The sequence below is a fragment of the Ambystoma mexicanum genome, chromosome 7q (assembly GCF_040938575.1).
Source record: "Ambystoma mexicanum isolate Mex_15411 chromosome 7q, UKY_AmexF1_1, whole genome shotgun sequence".
NCBI classification, from domain to species: Eukaryota; Metazoa; Chordata; class Amphibia; order Caudata; family Ambystomatidae; genus Ambystoma; species Ambystoma mexicanum.
Genome location: NC_090941.1, coordinates 119,810,304 through 119,834,119, shown reverse-complemented (window position 1 = coordinate 119,834,119; position 23,816 = coordinate 119,810,304). Strand labels below are relative to the sequence as shown.

At 46.2% G+C, this 23,816-nt stretch overlaps 1 protein-coding gene across 6 annotated transcripts in view; it reads left to right on the top strand.

Moving 5' to 3' along the window:
- The window catches only part of SHROOM2 (shroom family member 2), a 982,778-nt gene that overhangs the window by 793,440 nt on the left and 165,522 nt on the right, over nucleotides 1-23,816 (top strand). For 3 of the 6 annotated variants that reach the window (XM_069639117.1, XM_069639119.1, XM_069639120.1), the window contains one exon: nucleotides 13,309-13,386. The exons of the other annotated variants lie outside the window; for them this stretch is intronic. In XM_069639117.1, coding sequence (XP_069495218.1) covers nucleotides 13,309-13,386 — 78 coding nt within the window. The remainder of the gene's footprint in view (nucleotides 1-13,308; nucleotides 13,387-23,816) is intronic. 6 annotated transcript variants of the gene reach the window in all.

The following is a 23,816-nucleotide window of genomic DNA, read 5'->3' as shown; positions in this document are numbered from 1 at the left end:
ATGTAAGTACAGCTTTTCACTGAGGCATGGAATAAATATCCATTATGGCTCTGAGTGCCCCCAGAATGCACTGCGCACCAGCGCCATGTTTTAGCTCAAGCATAACAGTCACAGAACCCAAAAGGTGATGGGAGTTTGAGGCTTTTGAATTGAAGAGTTGCAAAGTCACTTGGGTTTTTGAAGTGAAACACATTTTACCTATGCAAGAAGAAATGTGTCCTGAGTTTGGATGTAAGGATTCCAAGAATTACATATGAGAGATACACACAGAAGAACTCATGCTTTTAAGAAAGAGAACTTGGAACTGTTGTTCTGGAAACACTGGGATAAAGGCCAAATGTGTTATATGATTAAGCAATTTGAAGCCAGATACCGCAGGATAAACAGAAGGCATCCAACTTTCCATTTGAAGTCTCTTATTTGTTTGGTCGCAATTTTTATTTTCACTTGGGAAATACCTATTTTCTGCATTTCCCCTTTCGTGGAACAGTTTGTGATAGTGAATAGTCTGGGAGGTAGGTGAGGGGCAATATATGAGTGCTCTGCTACTGGAGCTTGGGTACCCATGAGAAAGTGCCCTTCTATCTCTGTGGTATGCTTGCAAAAGAGAGAGTTTGGGCCCTGTTCACCTAAGCGCTGGGTTGCTGATTAAATCAATTTGTAGAATAATGGATTTGATCCAATTTGTTAGTGCTATGTTTATTGTGAGTTGTCAGCCACAAGGCCATCCAGGCTCAAAGCCATGCTAACCAGCTAAGTATAGACTAGCATGCCGTCTAAGGCATCAACGTGGACATCGTTCCATCCGTCCCAATCTGCATACATTGGGTAACTTAACTACACCGAGGAAAGAACACTAAGTACCCTAACTTGAATCCCCCAAGTCCCAGCAATGAATGCATCATTACACTACACACTTTGAGGCTGAAAACTCACAATAAGCATAGCACTAACAAATTGGACTGAATCGATTATTTCACAAATATCTACAAATTGATTTAATCAGCAAACCAGCGATCAGGTGAACATGGCCCTAACTCTCTGATATTGAATGGTGATGGTACAGTGCAGCTCCCTGCCAACACATGCAAAATTGAGTTTGCTTGACAATGTAATTGGCCAGATTGTCATCCAATGGTATCTGCCATATAGCCTGTTGACCGGTCCAATCATAGTATTGTATTGTATTTTATTTATATAGCACGCCAAGCCCTCAGGCATCTGGGTGCATTTCTTACAGTAGCATATAATAAGACATTAACAGTCACATACAGAAGTATTTTACAATCGCAAAACAGATAATCGCAAATAGGTATTTACATAGTAAGAATATGATACCGTTGATGAGGTATAATGATAAAATTACAAGGTATAGCATTCAAAGTAGAGGTTCATTCAGTTTGAGCCAGGTTTTTACATGATTTCTAAAAATGTAGAAGGAGGGTTCGGCTCTGAGGGTAACAGGCAGGGAGTTCCACATTTTAGCTGCAAGGACTGGGAAACTTCTGCCTCCTGCTTTTTGGAGCTTGAACCTAGGAATAACCAGGCAGTTAGAGTATGAGTATCTGGTAGGCCGGTCTGAAGATTTCTGCATGAATTTATCACATAGGTACTTTGGTGCTAGGTTGTATTAACATTTGAAGGTAAGTGAGAGGGTTTTAAGTCAGATTCTTTGAGAAACAGAGAGCCAGTGTACACTGCGTCTTATCTCTAAGATGTGGTGCGATCTGGGGTGATTAGTTGCTGATCTGAGTGCATTATTTTGGAAGATTTGAAGCTTTTTTAAGTTTGGTTGGTTAGTACTGAGATAGAGAGCATTGCAGTAGTCTATATTTGATAAGACTACGGCCCTGGCTAGGCTAGTGCCATTTCTGACCTGTGGGCAGGAATGGTCTGCACGTGTTGATTAGCTTGCATGTGTATGCAGTGGTAGAGGCAGTCACTTTAATTTTTCTAGTCAGTGTGATGGATGAGTCGATGTAGATACAGAAGGTTTTTACATCTTTAGAAACCATGATATTGTTACCGTCAATATTGAAGGTATTGAATTGTGTGTCAAGTCTGTTCTGGCTTGGGTACAAGGTGCAGCTCGGTCTTGTCGACATTAAGACATAGACTATGTTTGGCCATCCAGACTTGGATGATTTGGTAGATGTCGTTTAGGCAATTAGAATCTGAGTTCTAATTGCTAGAGATGGGTATAAGGATTTGGGTGTCGTCCGCATAGTTTGTGTAGGAGACACCCAAATGGTCTAGGTCATCAAAGAGGGGCTTAGTAAAGATGTTGTAAAGTGTAGGTGAGGTGCATGGTCCTTGGGCGACTCCGCAGGTGACGGGGATTGGAGTAGCGGAGGCGGAAGGTGAGAAAACACTTGTGGTTCTATTGTTTAAGAAGGACTGAATCTAAGTGGTGTCTTCGTCAGAGAAATGTACTGCAGATGAGTGGTGATTACATAGGACTTTGTGGTCCACCAGATGAAAGGCCGCTGATAGATCTAGTAACAAAAGGAGTGCAAAATTGCCTTTGTCTTTTAGGATCTCCATTTGAGTTACTAGATCTAAAAGGGCAGTCTCCGTGCCATGTCTAGGTCGTAAACCTGACTGGCAGAGTCCTAGTAGATTTTTACTTTCCATGTGATGCTGAATCTGTAAGTAAGCAGCCCTATCCAGAATTTTAAGGAGAAAGGGCACAGTAGTGATAGGTCTGGAATTCGTTGGGGTGTTAGGGTCAAGGTTAGGTTTCTTCATAAGGGGCATGACTCATGCATCCTTCAGATTAGTTGGAACTGTGTTGGTTGCAAAGGAGGCATTGATTAGAGCAGTAAAGGGCGCAAGATCTATCGCTGACTCTTTAATAATTGATGCCGGGCAAGCATCGCTTAGGCATCTGGATGCTTTCAGACTCATGATTATATTCTCAGCTTCCTTAGTGGTGAGAGGTGAAAAATTGAACAAGTCATCTTTATCAGGTAGGGGTAATTGAGTTGCATGTGGGGGTATGTTGGTAATCAGGCTAGTTTTCTTTTTCACTATTTTGGTTTGCAGAAGCTCGATTTTGTCATAGAGAGCTGTCTGAATATTGGTGCACCATGTAAAATCTTTAGTGCAGGTTACTGGTGGATCAGACAGGTTTTCAAGCTCTCTGAGGATGTAAATAATTATTTTGTATTGGATTTGGCTTTAGAGATTCGGTCATTGTAGGAATCACTTTTGGCTTGGATGATGGCTATTTTGTAGTTCGATGAGGCTGCAAGGAAATTCTTTTTGTTGGTTACTGAGGGAAAGCTTTTTCATGAGTATTCTGCTGCTCTTTTAATCATGTGCAAGGTTCGGAGGTGTGGGGTGAAACAAGTGTTTAAATGTGAGCGTGGTTTAGCTCTCTGCATTTTTAACGGAGCAATCTTATTAATGGCATTCAGAATGTTGGTGTTGTATAAATCCACTGAAGAAGTTGTGTCGTCTCTCGAAGTGGCGAGGTTAGTGATGGGCTGGAGGAGAGCAAGTAATTTTTCAGCAGTTATATTGCGCGTGTTTCTTGATAGCCTAGGGGATGCCATAGCCCTATCTGCCTTGGGCTGGTTGACATTCTGTAGGGAGAAGAGAATAGTGTGATGGTCAGACCAGGCGCATGGTTGGTTGGAGAGGATGTTAGTATTGCAGTTGATGTCAGTGATCCAGTCTAAAAGACTACCTTTGTTGTGGGTAGGTTGGGAGATGCGTTGTGTAAAGCCCAGCTCTGAGATACTGTTGGCAATGGTTAGTGCATTGGCATCTTTAGGGTCATGCAGACCTAGGTTAAGGTCTCCCAGAAACATCACTTGCGAGCTTGGCTTTAAATTGGCTGTGAGAAATTGGGATATGTCTTCCTTGAAGGAGGATAGGGGGCCTGGGGATCTTTACATAAGGTGAATGGTTATGGTTCGTGTAGGCGACAGAGGTACCTTGATAGAGAGTTCACCGGAAGGGAAGGGAAGGTTTGGTTAGGGCAGGGCCTAAGTCCTAGTGTTGTTTTTGCAATAAAGCTGACGCCTCTTCCTTTTGTAGAAGTCCTATCCTGCCTGATGATGATGTAATTGTCCGGAATGGTCAGTGAGAGCAGAGGACCAGATGTCGGCTGGAGCCAGGTGTCTGTAAAAGCTAGGGAAGTCTAGGTCATTAGAGGTAATGAGGTCACAGATGTCAAATGCATGGGCTGTTAGAGATCTAGCATTGATAAGTCCCCCTTTGAGGCAAGTTGTGGTCTCAGGAACTGAATTAGTTATCAAGCTGTTGCAATGTGAGGTAGTCTTATTAGGTATAGGTGCCAGTTTTGGGCATCTAGTAGTGGCTTTGGCTAGGTTTTTGTTGGAACTTTTGGATAGCGAGTAGTTGGCTTTGGAGAGTCTGTATCCAAGTCTGGAGTTTCTCATTTTGGTTGAGCAATGTTGGTTGGGCGCAGGTCTTGACGCATATAGTTGGATCCATTTGGCAGGAGTTGGTGGTAGGGGATGGTTGGGAGTGAGTGAGTTCAGATTGTTAGGTTTGGTGACTGTTAGGTCCAGCTGTGGTAGGAAGGTGGTGGGCATGACTTTGTATGATAATGGTAGCGTAGTGGCCATGGATAATATGGGAATGCATCTCCATGGCTGTGATTGGGCGATTGGAAGAGGGAGTTTGTTGAGGGTGGGAGTTGGGATACTGCCAGTGGGTGCTGCCATAGTAAATGATGTAGAGGCAGTCGAGCTGAGTAGTAAACTAATGATGAAAAAAGCATGACTAAGTTCTTGTTGCTGACACTAGTGTACTTCTAATGTAGGCTAAGTACAGAGGTCTCATAGATATGGGCTGGGTGCAGGACTAGCATAGACATTGGCTGGAAACAGAGCTGCAAAGGGCATAGGCTAAATGCAAAGCTGAAATGGAGAATTAGCATGAGCATGGATTTAGTGCAGGACTAGCATAGACCTAGGCTAAATGCAACGCTACAGTAGGCATAGGCTAAATGCAAAGCTACAGTGGGCGTAGGCTAAATGCAAAGCAACAGTAGGCATAGGCTAAATGCAGAATTAGCATGAGCATGGATTTAGCGCAGGACTAGCATAGACCTAGGCTAGAAGCAAAGCTAAAATGGGCATAGGCTAAATGCAAAGCTACAGTAGGCATAGGCTAAATGCAAACCTACAGTAGCCATAGGCTAAATGCAGAATTAGTATGAGCATGGATTTTAGCGCAGGACTAGCATAGACATAGGCTAAATGCAAAGCTACAGTGGGGATAGGCTAAATGCAGAATTAGCATGAGCATGGATTTAGTGCAGGAATAGCAAGGACATTAGATAAATGTAGTACTCGCATGATCAAAGACTTGATGTGGTGCTCACATGGCTATAGGCCTAAATGCAATGCTGATATGGGTAATGGAATGGTAAAGATGAGCTCGAGTGCATAAACTGAGGCAATAGTAGCGTGGACCTGAGTTACAGGTAATGCTCGAGTAAGTCAAGATTAGGATTAAAAGATACGCGTGCTAGACCGCTTGCAGCAATCACGGCACGTTGTAGGGGACGCTGACGGTAGTGCCTTAGAAGTATCTAGTAGACTGCTGACAGTGTTTCAGCGTAACCTAATCACACGCGTAGTTGGCAAGTTATGTGAATGGGGCGCAAATGCACGTTATCAAGCGAGACTGGATGAACTACAAGTGCAAGGCTTACCCCCTAGTAAGCGTGGGGGTTCCGCAATCTGCTCTGTAGCAAACAGGGCCTTTGGCTGCGGGCCTTGGATGGATGGGCCGGCTTCCACCTGCCGGCGGCGGCTATTGGCTTAAAAGCCTGGTGATGCTGAGGGTTGCCTAGCAATGCCTGTAAACAAAGGCACACAGATGCAGCGGCCATTTTGGGTCAGCTGTGACCAGTGCTCTGCGTGGTAATGGCAGCTTCCAGACTCCTCAAAACTCACTGCAAGGTTGAGGGCTGGACAGATGAGAAGGCAAGTGTGGGCTGCTTGCAATGATTTTGTTCAGCTTGTAGGTTAGATGAAACAGAGCTCGTCATGATTTCAAAGTAGCTGGAGGGCGGCGAGCTGTAGGGGGATCCCTATCTCTTCTCCAGATGGTGGCTGAGAGCAGAGGTGCAGGGCTCCTGCCCCGATGGTATCATGCAATAGTTTACTTTCCTTTTCCTATTTAGTTAATTTTGAGATGATAAAAAACATTTCTGTGAAAAACGTGGTTTTGCAGGGATTTCTGCAGGGTCCACAGTGAAGTTTTTCTACACGTTTCTCTTTCCTGATAGTTCCATCTCAATCAATGAAGCAAAAACTTAATTTAATTATCGTGTGCTAGAGGCTCTTAATTGCATTTCCAGAAACCAGTGAAGAAGTGCCTCGATGGTATGCTGAGCGCTTTCGTATATAGGGCCATTGCTCTTATGTAAGCATGGACTGATGACAAATGACGGAGCCACACCTGTGGCCCTAGAGCTAATCCTCTATACTTTGTCTGTTTTTCTTTAGTTGGACCGGTATAAAAGTTTGCCTTGACTTCTTAGACGGTGGTCGGTCAAAAAACCGAAAACAAAATATCGAATCACCAAAATCCCGAATCCAAAATCTCGAAAAAAAAAAATCTCAAATTATTTATTTATTTATATGTATTTGTGGGTTCAGGTAAGTATAAAAAAAGGGTAAAATAAAAAAAAAATAAAAAAGGGGGGTTGGGGGGGGGAACCCCCCCATTTCGAAATAAAAACGTATTAAAAAAAAAATTCGAGATTTTTGTTTTCGATATTTTGGATTCGAGATTTCTGTTTTCGATATTTTGTAATTCGGTTTTTTCACTATAAACCTTCTTAGACATCTTTGTACAAGTCTTAAAGTTCATAAACAAATGCTTATTTTCCTTTTACTGTACAGAATCTTAGAATTATCCAAACAGTACATCCAAGCAGTAATGCAGCTAATGACTAGCTTCGTGTGTATGTAGTTATTGAAAATGAGCACCAGCTGTGACGCAGAACACTGCAAATGCACTGTATTACTATTATTTAGCATATGTAGTAGTTTAAAGGTTTTGTAAATGATATTGTTCAAACACGGATATACAATGTGTAAGTAAATTGTATGATGTGACTCTCCCCCACTTCCACCAATTGATTTAAGGCGTATACTTGAAGAAGATTGTAATACATTTAAAATTCCCAGCAATTATTTACATACAGCTGGCAGTACAGTGGCACATTGTAGTGTCACTTATTTTGGCGAAATACAAACATGTCTCTTTTTGCAAGGCTTAATGTGAAGCTTTGTATCTTTATCACATGGCTGAATATATTTCTTCCCAAATTTCTCCTTGCTTTTGTGCAATGCAAATCCAGACAGTTCATCTTTTAGCTACACAAATAATGAGCCTCAACCTCTTTTTACATGCCTGTACAGGAAGTTGGTACTGAATAATGAATGCCAGTAATCCAAATGTTCAGAGGATAAGGAAGCCAGGATTATGTACGATATGAGAAACCGAGGTTTGGAGATTTGATAGCTTAAGTGTGGGGAACACCTTGGAGCCGATATTCTTTCTTTATGCACAGTGTTTATACTATATTCAGTTGTCTATTTGTGATTGTCATGCGTGATAAAATCACTCTTCACTCAGTCACAATTTTCAGAACAGCACTCATGGTCTACCAGTCAACGCCAATATATGTTTCTTTCAAGCCAAGGTACAATTCTCAGCAGATGTGACATGAGGCCCATCAAAGGCAAAGCATGCAGGGTTATCCCTAGTTCCACATTCTACATCTTGTCACCCAGGTTGGTGCCTCCCAGTGGGATTCCAAAGATTTGTTAACACACCTGCATGATCAAGAGTTTCCAAATGTTTCCGGTTCCAGTCCCTGATCATCCAGGTTTCCTAGATAATGGATTTTATCAAATAATATTTTGTGGAGGTCCTTATTGTGACTGATGTAGCTTCTGTTAATGAACTCTGTTTAAAGTGTTATATTTTGCTAATTTAAACATTCTTTTAAACGTGTAACCATTCCTTTGCCCCCACTTTCTCTGTCTACTCTTTCGGAGTTGGGGATGTGGATGGCATCCCTGCCTTCATCATAATCAGTCCACTTTTATAAGAGATTCAGGTGTGCTCGTATCCCTCCAATTCAGCGGCAAGAACTACCGGGTTGCAACTTCCGCAGGTCATGCGGCCCATGCTACGGAAAGGGGCAATAGAGCCCATCTTCCAACTGCTCTGGGCTCCAGAGTTTATTCCAGATACTTTCTAGTTCGAAAGAAGACAAGGGGGTTGGAGGCTGATTCTGGATCTACGTTGCCTCAACAAGTACCTAAAGTCCGAAAGTTTCCAGATGGTCACGTTGCAGCACATGTTCAGGCCAGGTGGAACAGGGATGCTTTCTGGCGTTGTTGGATTTGGAGGGTGCCTACTTCCACATCCCCATTCACAAAAAGCACTGCAAGTTCCTGTTATTCGTAGTTCAGGGTCCGCACTACCAGTTCAAGGATCTGCCTTTCGACCTGAATTGGGCCAGAGCAGTGGTCTTCAAACTTTTTTGGCCTGGGCCCCCCTGAGCAAAATTTGGGTTAGACGGGCCCCCCCAAAAATGCCAAATTGACAGTATGTAGAAATGGCTCTGAAATATTGTGCGCCATCACCGCACCCTACTCCAGTATAATCCCTGGGCTCCCCCACCTGCTCCTATCACAGTCGCTGCGCTCCCTCATCCCACTACTACCCAGTCCCTGGGCTCTCCCCAGCCCATCACAAAACCTGGGCTATCCCCACCCTGCTCCCGCCACTATCCCAGTGCTCCCGCCCATCCTGCTGCCACCACAGTCCTTGGGCTCCCCCTAGCCCGTTCCCAACACAGTCCGAGCGCCAGCTGGTGAATTCTTTAAGTGGAGGGGCATAAATATATCCCACAAAAATTCCATAGCGACCGAGCGCAGTGAGGGAGCCCGAACCAATGAAGGGGTGCTCGGAGGGTTTCCCCCCTGTGAATTGGTTTTAAATAATGGCTTAAAATGTTGCATTTTAGAGCATACTTTAAACAAAATGGGTAAAATGCCAAACTGTTTGAAATTGGCACTGGGGGGACAAGGGAGAAGGCATGGTATTCCTGACTGGACATCTGATAGATATTCAGTAAAAAAGAAAATGCCATCCCTGTCCCCTGGGCTCCACAGTGCCTCAGAAGGAGAGCTGATTTTGGCAGGTGGGTAGGGGGATCGTGCAACAAAAGCATTTCCTTCCCAAGTCTAACCCCCACTCGCCAAAATCAGCTCAACGGACCAAAACACACACACACGCACACACGCACACACGCACACACTCACTCGCACACTCTCACACACTCACCCACACAAATCACTCTATCATTCATACAAGCACCTATCACCATACACTCACTCCTAACACAAGCATACATGCATACATACACATATTTAAATAAATAATAAATGAAAATTAACGTACCTTCTGCAGGGGCCTGTGCGTGGGTGCTGAAATGCTCCAATCCAGGTTGCTCTGTCCGTATGTGCGAGGAGGCGCAGGAGCTCCCCCTCGCACATACAGACATGCAGTGCCCCAGCCAGCATTTCCAATGAGCTATGCAAGGCTGGCGAAGCAAAACGCCCCAGCCTTGCATGGCTCAGTGAGCATGTGCAGCTGGGCAACTGAACTGTCGAAGGGAAACATTGTTTCCCTTCGACAGTTCAGCCTGCCCAGGAGCACTCCCTCAAAAAAGCAGCTGATGGAGTGTTCAGTGTTTCACTGGGCTGGCTCCTCCATAATGGGTGAGGGGGCCACTGGGTGGACGCCCCATCGCCCATTATGGATGAGCAGGTAGGCTCGGTCTGGCCTATAGGCCAATGACCATACCAAAAAAGCAAATGCTAGTGTAGGACAGTCAAAATGGGCCACTTTTCTGGCCATTGTGGGACAGTTTGATGAGTTACTTCACTATGCAACTAGTAGTTTTGACCATTGTTGCTGAATAAATATTCTTTGAATATCACAATTTGCTTACATTTTAAGAAAAAAGACCCCTTTTGGGTACTATTCAAACAGTCTGTGACCTAAAGGAATGAATATCCATTTACAACTACTGGCCACTTCTTCACTGGTGCCTGAAACAGTTTCATGGTCCAGTCCGACCATGTGAGCCGCCCCTGCCCATTTCCTCCAGTCAAACAATTCATTCTGGGCTCTTGGGGGCCCCCCCCTGGGATGCGGTTGGGGGAGGATGGGGGGCACGCCCCACAGTTTGAAGACCTCTGGACCAGAGGGTATTTACGAAGTCCCTGACCCTGGTGGCAGCACATTTTCATCTGCACGGCATCCATGTATACCCCTATCTCGATGACTGGCTGGTGCGTTCCCGCTCACAAGCTCTGACAAGTGAACACACAGCCAAAACTGCAGTTCTATTGACGGAGCTGGGGTTCAGCACAAACTGTCCAAAGTCTTGCTTGAAGCCTTCTCAGGACGCTCTATTCCTGGGCGCACGACGCAACAGTGACATGCTTGGCGTCTCCCTCGGAGGAGAGGGTGAAAGCCATGCAAGGCAACGTGCATCGCTTGTCGTCGGCCCAATCAGCGACGGTGCAGTCATCATGTCGCTTCTGGGCATGTTGTCCTCCTGCATCAACATCGTCAACCTCTGCAGATTGTGCATGAGACCTCTCCAGGAGTTCCTGAATGCGAGGTGGATGCAAGTGTCCGGGAACTTTACAGACAAAATGGCTCTCAGCGTAGAGTTCCGTTGGCCGATACAGTGGTGGGGTGTTCGGCAGCATCTCATCCGGGGAGCTCCGTTTCAGGTTCCTCCTTACCAGGACGGTCACCACAGACGCTTCTCTAGAGCGATGAGGAGCCCACACAGGACATTGGCACGCCAGAGGCCTCTGGCAATGAGAGGAAAGGGACTTGCACAGCAACGTCCTGGAACTTCGGGCCACATTCTGGGCCAACAAGTCTTTTCTGCCATCATTAAAGGACTAGGTGGTGAGGATCTTCACAGACAACACCACAACTATGTTCTACAAGGGGGGACCTGGCCACCGGCACTCTCCCAAGAGGCTCAGAACTTGTGGCAGTGGGCCATTCATCAAGTCATGTTCCTAGTTCCGTTTCACCTGGCAGGAGTCAAGAACACCATTGTGGACTCAGCAGGGAACTGGGTTGTCATCATCCACTCCTATATCTATTGTTGCAGCCAGCACCTCGACCACTCTCTGCCTCCTAAACCTATTAACCCAAGCTTTACATCCTCTCTTCTGCACTCACATTGTTCATCTGTCCATCCATCCACCTTCTCATCCATCCAGTGAGATGCCAATAAGGGCTTGTGCTCCAAAGGCGGGGTTCACTTTAATAAAGTTAAAATTGCACATGGGCATGTCATGTCATCTGTCATGGCTTTTGTGTTTCTGCATCTATGTACAAGTGAAAACATACAGGAACAGGCACCTCAAAAATGGGAGTATTTGGGGCACAGCCTAAGGAACTGATTTGCAGATCCATGATTTAGACAGGGTTGCACAGCTGCAGAGCCTAACTCAGCATGCGTTTCCTTCAAGGAAATGTAGATTTTGCAAACGTAAGGATTGGTTTATCATGACCTGATCCCTGTGTAGTTTCTATTGGCATAATTTAAGCAGCAGACACGTTAAGCACAACGCAACTTTTCGTTGCTGAAATGTTTATCTTTTAAGGCTTGTTGTCCGAATTCAACGACTAGGGATGGTGCCTGCTTTTTCTACCACAGTTCCCCCGCCTCATGTGCCTGTATATAATGAATATGCAGGAGTGAGCACTGACCAGGCTTATCCATAAGCCTGCAGCACTGACTGTGGCCTTACAATTCCATCCCTCCCTCAGTGCCCTGGACGCCTTTGTGAATGGATGGCCTGAGTGGCCGTCCCTCAGTGCCCTGGACACCTTTGTGAATGGATGGCCTGAGTGGCCATCCCTCAGTGCCCTGGACGCCTTTGTGAATGGATGGCCTGAGTGGCCGTCCCTCATTGCCCTGGACGCCTTTGTGAATGGATGGCCTGAGTGGCCGTCCCTCAGTGCCCTGGACGCCTTTGTGAATGGATGGCCTGAGTGGCCGTCCCTCAGTGCCCTGGACACCTTTGTGAATGGATGGCCTGAGTGGCCGTCCCTCAGTGCCCTGGACGCCTTTGTGAATGGATGGCCTGAGTGGCCGTCCCTCATTGCCCTGGACGCCTTTGTGAATGGATGGCCTGAGTGTCCGTCCCTCAGTGCCCTGGACGCCTTTTTGAATGGATGGCCTGAGTGGCCCTCCCACAGTGCCCTTGTCACCTTTGTGAATGGATGGCCTGAGTGGTATATACAGATTGCACAGATCTTTCAGAATCACACCACAATCAAAAGTATGTATGAGGCCAGGACATTCATGTATTTTTAGTTTGTGGATGTATATTTGAACAGCTTTTTGTATTAACTTTTACTCTATCGTTGCTGGTTACAGTACTTCTACCCTGTACAGTGCCCCAAGTACATTTTACCCCCTCCTAATTCCTAGTTCCTGTCATCCAGTCTTATCCAGAGCCCACCTGCCATGCTGTTCTTTGTACGCTGCCACATCATGATGGCGAGGATTGAGCTCCAAGAGAAAGTTCCTTCCGCAGCACCTTGAAGGGGGTTCAGAGCTGTATAGACTAATATAGGAGCTCTTACCTCATTTGGGTGATTTACAACTTTAGTTCTGAATAAAAGTCCAATAGTGCCCAAGAAGTCCCCTTTATTTGTCCCTTGGCAGGAGCATCTAATGTTTGATGTAGTTAGCTACACTTGTATCACAATGGCCAGGACCATATTTGTTGCTATCAAGGCACTTTAATTTGCCTTGGAATATTAATGATCGTTAATGCATTAATCACATCATTGTTGACTATTCTATTGTAATGGTTTACATTTTAGCCTTGCCAGATATAAGTTTGCTGTAATGCACTACTGAATATGGGCAATTACTTAATTGACGATCTAGTGAATACATTTTATTGTGGTGTACTTTGCAAACAGGTCTATACGACAACTGCAATGGGGTGGTGGGGGGGAGGGTGGATGGCATGACAAAAATGCCAAGGCTCCAAGCATTAAAAAGTGAGGTTTTCTGGATTGCTGAGTGAATGTTGATCTTGGGGAGGGAAAGCAGTAACTTATTGAGCTCTTTGCATTGTTGTTCGTACGTGCTCTGCCCTGTCAGAGCTGATGAGCACACCGTCCGTCGATGTTTACTTGGTGAAGGGACGCTGTAATTAAATCTTTCCTTGTTGCTTTCTGTTGCAGCTTCTCTTCCAAGCTTACTGTGTCCCTGCAGCCCCCACTAAGCAGAGAACAAATCTCCACTCTCTCTGGGTCGCAGAGGTACTTGAACTTTCTATCTTGTCATGCAAGGTGTGGTGCGCAATTTCTGCCTTTGCTTTGCACTCATTGTACACTTAGTAGAACCTTTTCTTTAGAATGGTGTTAAGACGCATCATCCTTCACGTGCACGTGCACTGCTGGACATGGACAAACATGTATTGGGGAACCCGCTCCCTCTTTCGGTGGGGGTGGCAGATTGACAGTAATGTGGGCCGGGCAGAGGTGTGGAGCTCGGTGTAGAATAACGTGGTCTGGCCTGAATGTCAGATGCTGGTTGCTTTGCATAAAAATATAGTGCATTTTGGGAACACAAGAATGACCACCAATTTCACAAATGTTTCTGTGGTATTAATTAAAGCATGAAATTCTTCTGAGCATGTTATGCACACCTTGTGTGGTGCTCCTTTCAAATATCAAAATACTCACCCTGAAAGTAAAATGCGTGCAAAATATGAGAGTATATACATCTTGAGGAGTAGTGTGATGTTGGATTTTGTGAGGCAGACGGGGAGGTGGGAGGAGTTGTGGGCTTAAATGGAGTCAAAAAATAATTAGTGGGTACGGTGCACATCATCCTATAGGATGGGGGAAGCGCCTGCGTGGGTCCGCCCACGCCTCCGATAATTAAGAAGAAGGACCATTCGGTTGTTTGCTTTTGGGCTGTCCTGGTGACTACAAAAACAGGTTGTATAACTGTTCCATATCGCTGCACAATCGCGAGTCTCCTGGGCCACGCTTTCCAACAGCACGAAATCAATAGTAGAGACCCTCAACATGGAGGGTTTGGGCCTCGGACCTCCACAGAACGCTACTCTGGCAAGACTAGTTTTGCTGAAGCTCAGCTCTGTCTCGTTCCATGCCAATTCCTCCCCTGTCGCACGTCTTGCCCGTCTCCCCTCGCTGTCACATTTCAACCCGGACCCCCATTATATCCCAATTCATCTACTTTGATGTAAGAGGAGTGCAAAGAGCCTTGATTACGGATCATTAAGCAATTATTGCATGCACTGGTTAAAGACCAGACGTAATGTTAAGGCTGTATAAAAGAAGTATGGGCTGCACTCAGGGGTGGAAATGGAAACAAATTTGTGGGGGATCCCTGAGCTGGCAGTTGACCTCTGATCAAAGGAAATGTCCAAAATAATAGTTTAAAAAGGCACTATTTCTTTCATGCTGCTTATTTTCCAAACTATATATCCATTCCACTTTAAACCACTTCCATGGCACTGGTGATGAGTTACTTCACTATGGGGATAATGGTTTTGAGCAGTGTTGCGGAGTAAATATTCTTTAAAAAGCACAATTTGCATCCCATTGTATTCGAAAACACTCCCCCTTGGGTACTATACAAACAGGGTGATTTATGTTCGCCATCACCAACGTTTTCTTTTACTTGAACCACACCCAGCCCAGCTCCTGCAGCTCCCCTCTGAAAGCAGTTGGGTGGCTGTATCGTGTCCGATTTTAATATGGGTATGTATTCATGCAATGTTTGTCGGATACCTGTATATTTACGTATGCAATGTGTGTCGGATACAGGTATCCGACACACACTGCATAAATAAATAATCCGGGTCCATGTATCTGACAAACATTGCATGAATAAATAAACCAGGTCGTGGCTGGGGACTGTAACTTCCTCTTGTGAGCTCTTGCATGGGGTCACCAGAGGAAGTTAAACTTTGCTTCCAGGCGTTTTTTTTCTTTCTCGGCAGGGGTTTGGGGCGGCTGACTCTGGCCGGATGCCGAGATCCAGCTACACATCTGGTGGCAGATCTTGGATCTGGCTAGAGCCGGCCCAATGACCAGCGATGGCTCCACTTCATTACTCGCAAAGCACCAGTGGGGAAGAGATGGAAATGCTTGTGAATACGTAATGGCTCTTGTGTTGTCACGGCTGAAAATAAACTGTCTTTAGTCACACCATCGCCAATTGTACCCCTAACTTAATTTCTCCTTCTGTGTCCTTTCCCATGAGACGCTGGGAATGTTCGCATGAACTGTCACTCTCTTCTGTTGCTATGCATTTGTACTGCGCAGAATCAACAGGGTAGCCGTTTTACAGCACCAAATTCTTGTCCGAGATATATTGTTCCCGCGCCCAGGCTAACCAGACATAGACTGCTAGGCATAACAGCATGAGGGTGGTAAAGTGGGAAATTAGTTTGAGCTTAGGTCTGAGTCAGCTTTGTAGTAAACGTATTATTCTTGTGACAGGTTTTAATGCAAACCTGCCTGTTCCTTTTAAATAGTTTCCAAATCTTTAAGCTCCCCAGATGACCATTTCTCTTTCCCCGGAGTCTGTCCTTGGAGAAAAATATATTTGTTTCAAGCCCCCCTCCCTCCGTTCTAGGCCTCAACATTGGGCCTGAAGACTGTTCAGTGCTGTTGAAAGAGCAAATAAACTGAGCTGGATTACTAAAGCTATTGTTTTCTCGCTACTACCACCTGTTAATATAACTAGGCAACTCCGCTCGGGGAAGGGGCATAAACGGGTGTTTTTCATGCGGGTTATCACTAGAGGAGCCCAACAACCAACCGCTTAATAGGGGTCCAGTCTCCACAGCAACCTTGTTGATTACACATGTACTTTTTTTCTGAAAGATCTGTGTACTTTGTGGTTTGCTACAGCAGCCTCAAAATGTGCACTCGCCATGAGGCTTTGGCTAGTAAAAATTGACTCTTGGCGAGTAGGAAATGTGATATGTGCATATAGTGAACTAAAGCGGTAAGTAACCTGTTATGCCTGGCTAGTAATTTGCAAATTCAATAGTCTTTACTTTTTTTAAACAACCTGTTTTTCTCCCATATATTAACATTGTATTTAACAAATATTTGAATCGAACACTAGAGAGCAAATTTAGTTGTTTTTTGCAGTTGTGCCTTTATGAAAAGCAAAAACCCTTCTTTTGGCTCTAAGTGGCTAACTGCAGATAAAAGGCATTTTACTACTTTGGAGAAAAATGCCTGGTTTGTTTTTGGTGTAGGCATGGGAAAGGCATTTAACAGACACTGCCGTAGTGGTTTTAACTGCCCATTGATGGTAGCAATCCTCCCTGGCCTCTCTAACCTCTCCTCTCCCTCCCGCCTGGCTCCCTTGCCTTCTGTGTCTTCCTCCTCCTCTGCACAGGCTCCCTTGCCTTCTGTGTCTTCCTCCTCCTCTGCACAGGCTCCCTTGCCTTCTGTGTCTTCCTCCTCCTCTGCACAGGGCTCCCTTGCCCTCTCTGCCTTCCTCCTCCTCTGCACAGGCTCCCTTGCCCTCTGTGCCTTCCTCCTCCTCCTCCTCCTCCTCTGCACAGGCTCCCTTGCCCTCTGTGTCTTCCTCCTCCTCTGCACAGGCTCCCTTGCCCTCTGTGCCTTCCTCCTCCTCTGCACAGGTTCCCATGCCTTCAGTGCCTTCCTCCTCCTCTGAACAGGCTCCCATGCCTTCAGTGCCTTCCTTCTCCTCTGTACAAGACCCTGCCCTGCCTTACTGCCCCGGATCCCTTGTTGTCTTTGGGCCCTTTGAGATTCTCCACTATCCCCCCCCCCGGCCCTCTTGCACCCTCTGAGGGGACCACTGTCCCCTGTGCCCCCCGAGGAAGACCTTCAAAGATGGCAATCTGCTCCACATTGCCACTCTCAACACCCGCTCTGCCGTCAAACACTCACCTGACATTTGCAACCTCCTCGAACTAATGGATCTTGATGTGCTCGCCATCACGGAGCCCTGGTTCAAGGATAGCTCTGTCACAAGCTTTGACACACTCCTACCTGAAGGCTACAAAATCCTTTCTGCGCTCAGGCCTAAGAAGACAGGTGGGGGAGTGGCACTTATCTTCCCAGAAAGGATACCTGTGTCCATCATCCCTACTCAGGCCTACTCCTCCTTCGAGTGCCTAGTCTGCAGACTCTCACTATGCCCAGAATCTTCTCTCACTATGGCAACATTCTATCGGCCACCAGGTCAGTCCACTCTTCATCTCTGAATGGGCTGACCTGGCCTCTTCTCAACTCCTCCTGTTGGGTGATCTTAACATCCACCTGGACTCTCCTGACTCCTCAGGTCCTCTCTGCAACCTTTGTGACTCTCTCAGCCTTTCCATCCTTCCCCCTGGCCCCACACACACCGTGCGCCACACCTTGGATGTTCCCATCTCTACTGACATCTCACTCTCTATCCCTCTCCCAACCTCCCTTTCCTGGACTGACCACTCTCTTACCTCAACACATCTGAAGCTCTCCTCTCCTCTTGCAACAATACATACGGCACAGCCACTTGGCTTGAAAGTCACAAGACCCATGAAAAAAGTGACAGTGGCTGCTTTTGCCTCTTCCTACTCTTCCCCCGCCCATTCCTCTGGCCGACTCCCCCCCCTCCCTGACGCAGCCCTTGCTAACCTCAATCTCTCCATCTCCAACACACTAGGCATTCTTGCCCCTGTCATGAGGGTCCGACTGAAGCCTTCCAAAAAGTGCAACTCTTGGTTTGACTCTGAGCTGGCTAGACTTAAACGCAAGTGTAGGGCAGCTGAGCGGAAATGGAATGCGTCGGGCGAACCATCTGACAAAATGGCCTGCCGCCTCCTTCAAAGGCATTATCGACTTCGCATCTGCACCAATAAAGAGTCAGTATTCAAGCCTGCATCTCTGCGGCCTCAAACACCACGGCCAAACTTTTCAAAGTCTGCAAAGAAATGGCCTATCCTGCAGCAGCCTCTTCTTCTGTCACTCCCACCCAGGACCTTTGCTCAGCCCTGGTTGCACAATTCACCACAAAAACACAAGAGATCCTTTCCACCCTCTCTTCCACACTACAGCATACACCAACATCAGAGCCTCCCTTGGCCCCCCTCCTCTTACACTCTCTTCTCTTTCGCCTCTCACACCGGATGAGGTCACCAGACAAGTCCGATCTATGAAGGCTTCATCCAAACAGGTGGAATCCTGCCCCTCCAAAACCATCAAAGACAATATCAACCCCCCTCAGCCCAGCCTTGACTGATCTCTGCAATCTCTCCTTTTCCTCTGGAGCAATCCCAACTGCCCTGAAGCACTCCCTTGTGCACCCTCTGCCGACCACTCCATTCTGGCAAACTACCGCCCTATCTCCATCAATCCTTTCTTGTGCAAACTCCTGGAGAAACTGGCCATCGCTCAGCTGACCCTCCACACCGAATATATTGGTTACTTCCACGATCATCAATCTGGCTTTAGAGCGTCCAGAGGCACAAACTGCTTTTCTGAACACCCGTGATAACCTGCTGTCAAATCTTGACACTAACACCTCCTCTATCCTCATTCTCCTTGACCTCTCCTCTGCCTTCGACACGGTTAACCACGACATCCTGATTGCACGTCTCTGTGACACCCTGGGAATCATAGGTCAGGCTCTGGCCTGGTTAACCTCCTTCCCTGCAGACCGCCCATCCCAGGTGGAACTCTGAGCCTTTCACTCGACTATCACTCTCTCAACCTGTGGTGTTCCCCAAGGATCTAGCCTATCCCCCTGGTTCTTCAACATCTACATGGCTGCCCTGGCACATTTGATCGCCACTTTCACCTCTAACTTCCAGTGCTACACGGATGACACTCGACTATCTTTCAGGCTACCCTCAGCTGCCTCCTCCTCCTCGCTCATATCTGACACTGTCCACCATTCAGTCTTGGTGTGCTGCAAACAACCTCTGCCTCAACGCCACCAAGACTGAGATCATTCGCATTGTGAGCCCCTGCTCCCGCTTTCCCACTGGCTGGCCTCCCTTGACCCTGCGCCAGAACCCACCTGCGAAGCAAGAAAACCTGGGGTCATTTTCGACTCCACTCTCCTTCTCCTCTCACGTTTCAGACATGCAAAGAAGTCTCTATCCCAGCAGGTCCAGCCCTAGATGTTTTGAACCACAGACAAGAATTGCTGTCCACATAGCCTTTTGTGAAACCGAATTTAATATAGAGCTGCCTGATCCGTTTCAGTGCTTGCTACTTATTTCAAATCCATATCAATGCCAAGCATTTTACGGCCTGCATTTGCAATGTGAAGCGTAAAAAGATCAGTTTCAAACGGGACAGATCGAAGAGGCTGAGATCCAGAGGAAGACGCTGCTTTACACGACCCGAAGCAGCTACAGAGGAGAAGTACCAGCAGTATGTGGTACGGACGACAGACTGGAGAAAGCCTTGAAAAGTCCCAGGAGGGACACCGAACAGGGCCGAATAGGAGCCCCAGTGTGGTGTGCCGGATAGGAAATAAGCCAGGAACGGACCCAAGGGAGTCTGTTCATGGAAGGAGATCCCGAGGAGAGCACTGAAGGAGAGAGGTGGTGGCGTGGAGAGAAAACGAGTGAAGAACCCTTTCATCGCCTACACCACCATAAGACATCGAAGTGTGTCGGAAGAGTGGCAAGAAAAAAGCCAGAGAGCCGTCCTGATTGTATACGAAGAAGATAAAGAGAACACAGACCCAGTGCTCTCCCCTTACATTGCAGTTAACAGAGGGAGCAGGAGACCCAGGGAATGGGGTGTATAGGAAAAAGGCATAGTAATATCCCACCCAATAAGCAAACTGAATATAACGATTGGAGGAAGCCCACTCGTCCCCGTGAATGGCGAGATTACCAGAAGAGTGAGAATCATTCAGGGACTCATCATACTCCTCCCACTGAATGTCAAGAATTTAAGAAGAGAAAAAGTCAAATAGAGACCCTATTTACATATCTCAGTGGGAAAGATAAACAACAAAAGGAAAGAAGATTGGACTAGGACTCGTAATCTGTGTCTGTATCCTAATGAAGATAGAAAGGTTGTGAAGCACAACGCATGCCCAGAGACTTTGTCAAGAACCAGGGAAAGCCCATAAAGTTGCCTGAAGAGTCCAACGAATTAATACACAAAGGCCTGGAAAAGCCCCTTATAAGAACTGAAAAAATTACTATGATGGATAGCAAAAGACTATTTGAAGATCTCGTATTGAGAAGAAATTAGCTGAGAAGCAAACCAGGTGAAGAAAGATATTCTGCTGGCCGTTTTGTTCTTTAGCACCCTGAGAAGGGGTGCCGTCCAATCAGGATGCTCGGAACATGTACTGTGTTCTATAGTACAAGCCTGTGTTCCGAGTAGCCCTGGTGGGCAGCACACCCACTTTTTCCTGCTCCCCCTTCACCACTTGACACCTGTGTAGTTTCCTACAAGGGTGCTAATGGTCACTTTATTTTGTAAATATAAATAAACTTAGCTTTAAAGCGTGGCCTGGCGCCGCAGCAGTGCTGCTCTCAGGAAGTCCATTTTCATATCGATGACATTGCAGTTATCAACATGGAAAACTGACTTTCTGCTAGCAGCGCAAGAAAGGTAATTTTAATAAAAAATAAAAAAAGAAGACAGTTAGCACCTGTCTAGGGAACTATACATGGGCGCTACTGACGATATAGACCTCATTGCATGCCGACCCTTTTGGTAATGACACTGCCACCTACAGTGCTCTTGGACCCTTAACTTGGGTGATGGGCCATTACCTACAGGGTCTCTCATGGTGGCTACAGTAAAGACAGACTCAAATTATCACAGTTCAAGGGTGTTCATTAAACTGTGTATGCGGGTTGGAAAAACGCCTAATCTAAACCTAAATCTAAGATGGGAGCAAGCTGTGACTATCAAATAATAATAAGGCAGTCCTAGTGGCGTCTTGTCAAATAAAAAGGGCATATACTAAGAAAAACATATTGCCAGTCCTTACAACTAAATACAAAAGGGTGTGGGATATGATTGACAGGAAAGAAAGAAGTGTTGACAAATGATAAGTCAGGATGCGGTAGTCTGGTTCTCCCTTCCACACGTTTTGAGCATGGTACAAGCCGGGACTCCGAAACACAGCACACTCTTGAGCTTTCCCAGCACAAGACCACAGTTCCACTCTCAGGTATCTGGACCCTCGGTGGTTAAGTCTATTTTCTACAAAAAGTCTCTTGTCTGAGGATCTGATGTGTTCCTAAAATAATAAACAAAAGTTCCTTTCTGCTTGTCCATTGGGTGATACCATTTCCACCCCTAGATCCCGCTCTTCCGGGCTCAGATCCACAAAAAGTTCTTAACGATATCAGGACCTTCGGGTTTTCGATCTCTTGCTTCCGTAGGCCTGGTATGTTCAAAATCATTAACACAAAGTTATTTTCTTATTATACTTGGGTGATGGTGTTCATCCCTGGGTCCCCCTCTTCTGGGTTCAGACCCCTCTCGAATATCAGCTTTCCTCTGTCGGGTTCACTCCGGCTTGCTTTCAAAAGATTTCTTCTGTTACATGCACATGCTGGTGGGGTGATGGTTTTTTCACCGCTGGATCCGCCTCTTCCAGGCTCAGACCCTTCTTGAATATTTGCCTCCCGCCGTCGGGTTCACTGCGGCTTTTGTCAAATGAATTTCTCTTATGGCATTCACAAATCATAATGTCTTTTTAAACAGTGCACTATGGACATCCCTCTGTCGGGTTCACCTTTGTCAACACACTTTTCATTGGGACTTTAGGCTTCACCCCTTTTGCATTGGCATCCCTCCATCGTGTTCACTATTGCCAACTTTACATTTCCTTTTTATGCTGCAGGATTCACTTCCCTTGGGTTTTCACTGCTTTGCCGGTCAAAGACTTTTGACTGTACAGGGGGATTTTGCTAGACCACTGTATGACCGCTTTGACCTTTTCCTTGCGGCCTAAGGCCTTCTGGTATCAGTCGTTTCATCAAAAGCGGGATCAACCAGAGTCTCTTGAATGAGCACCCATATGGTTCCGGACCCCTTGGCAGTTGTTTTTCCCTTAACGTTAACAGTTCTTTTCTGCCATTTGCAACTTTCATTCAACACAGTTCGGTTTCTTATCGGCTCACTGGCTGTTATGAACCGCTTAGCTCTTCTTGTCTCAGGAGTCAAGGACAGTACCACGGTAGCAAGCTTATCTCCCTGGCTTGGTTATCAGCAGAGGAGGTTTCCATGTACTAATTTAATCTGCTGCAACACTTGTCTGCTATTGTTCGCAGTCTTAAGATTCCTTCCACGGAAGTCTCACAGACCTTGGGTGGAAAGGGCAAGGTCCCTTCTCTCCTTGTTACTCATTAGATCGTTGCCGCCTTTCTCTTCCTCTTGAGCTGCCGGACTTGGATGGCTCTCTCGTCATGCGGTCTGCTTAGCTCATAGTGTGCTCTCGTCATATGCCTTTTATCCCTGTGGGGAAAGGAAAGGGCTGTCAGGTGTGTGTGTGATTCTGGCCAATTGCCTGACTTTGCCTGAACCTTGTTTTGGGAAATGTCAGGGAAACTGCCTTCGTATTAGTCAGTTGTTTTTCGTGTCGTGAGAAAGTGTTTGTGTCGGGAAGGGGCAGGGATTACAGTTTCCGAGTATCTCATGTGGCAAGATGGGCAAAAGGTGTTATAAGGAATTATAACCCTCGTACCAGAGGATTTGTGAAACAAACGGGAATGATCAGGATTATTATTGTGAAATTAACCACGGGGGATTGTGTTTTCTGGGTGTAACGGGGTTTGGGATCGTAGAATTTATATACAGAGGGGTTGTTGGGACTGGGCAAGAGAGATTCAGTGGGAGGAATGGAGGCAGATGTAATAAAGCCTACAAAGGTCTTGGGGATCTCATCGTCCTCTCCTTCTTCCCCGGTATAATATCCCATCTCTCCTGGGGTATTTTCCTGAGCACAACCCCGGGCTCCCGTACCCAGATGATTTTTCTCCGCTCGTCTACCCCTAGGGTTGGGATAAAAGAGGGCCAGTTCTTCCCTGGCCACCTGAATAAGGGATTCCCGGGATCTACTTGGGAGAATACCCTCAAGTTTCTCACAGTCATCACTAATCCCCAGCCTAAAATCTCCTCCCATGTGGCATGGGGAAGGCAGCCACTACCTGATCCTAACCCTGGGGGTGGTAACGCAAGGGAGGATCACATGGGAGGAAATGGCTGTCAAGGCTAAGTGGTGACTCCTCTGGGAGAGATGCGCTATTCATCTTCTTATGAGGATTATCTCCCCAAATATTTAATGACATGCTGTCATTGTACAAATCCCTCTTATGAAAATATCCAAAGAACACCTTGTAAAAAAGTAATCTAATCAGGAATTAGATGTAACATTCTCTAATTGTCATGATCATGTCTTAAATAGAGGTTTAAAACCCTTTGTGTAAATATCAACCTTTTATGCAAAATTCCCTAAACTTGCCAATGTTAATTTCACAAAGCAATTCAAAATAATTGAACATAAAAACCCCAAACCCTTTATGGCCGACAGGATCCATAATGATCTTGGTACTGGGACGAAGAAGAGGGGCCAAAAGTTAGTAAGAATCAACAATGCCATTAACCATAATGTGCGGTCTAGTTGTTGTAGACCACAACACCTGAGCGGGACCTTTAAACTCGGGAATGAGTTGCAGGTATCAGAGGACACTGAAGGAGTA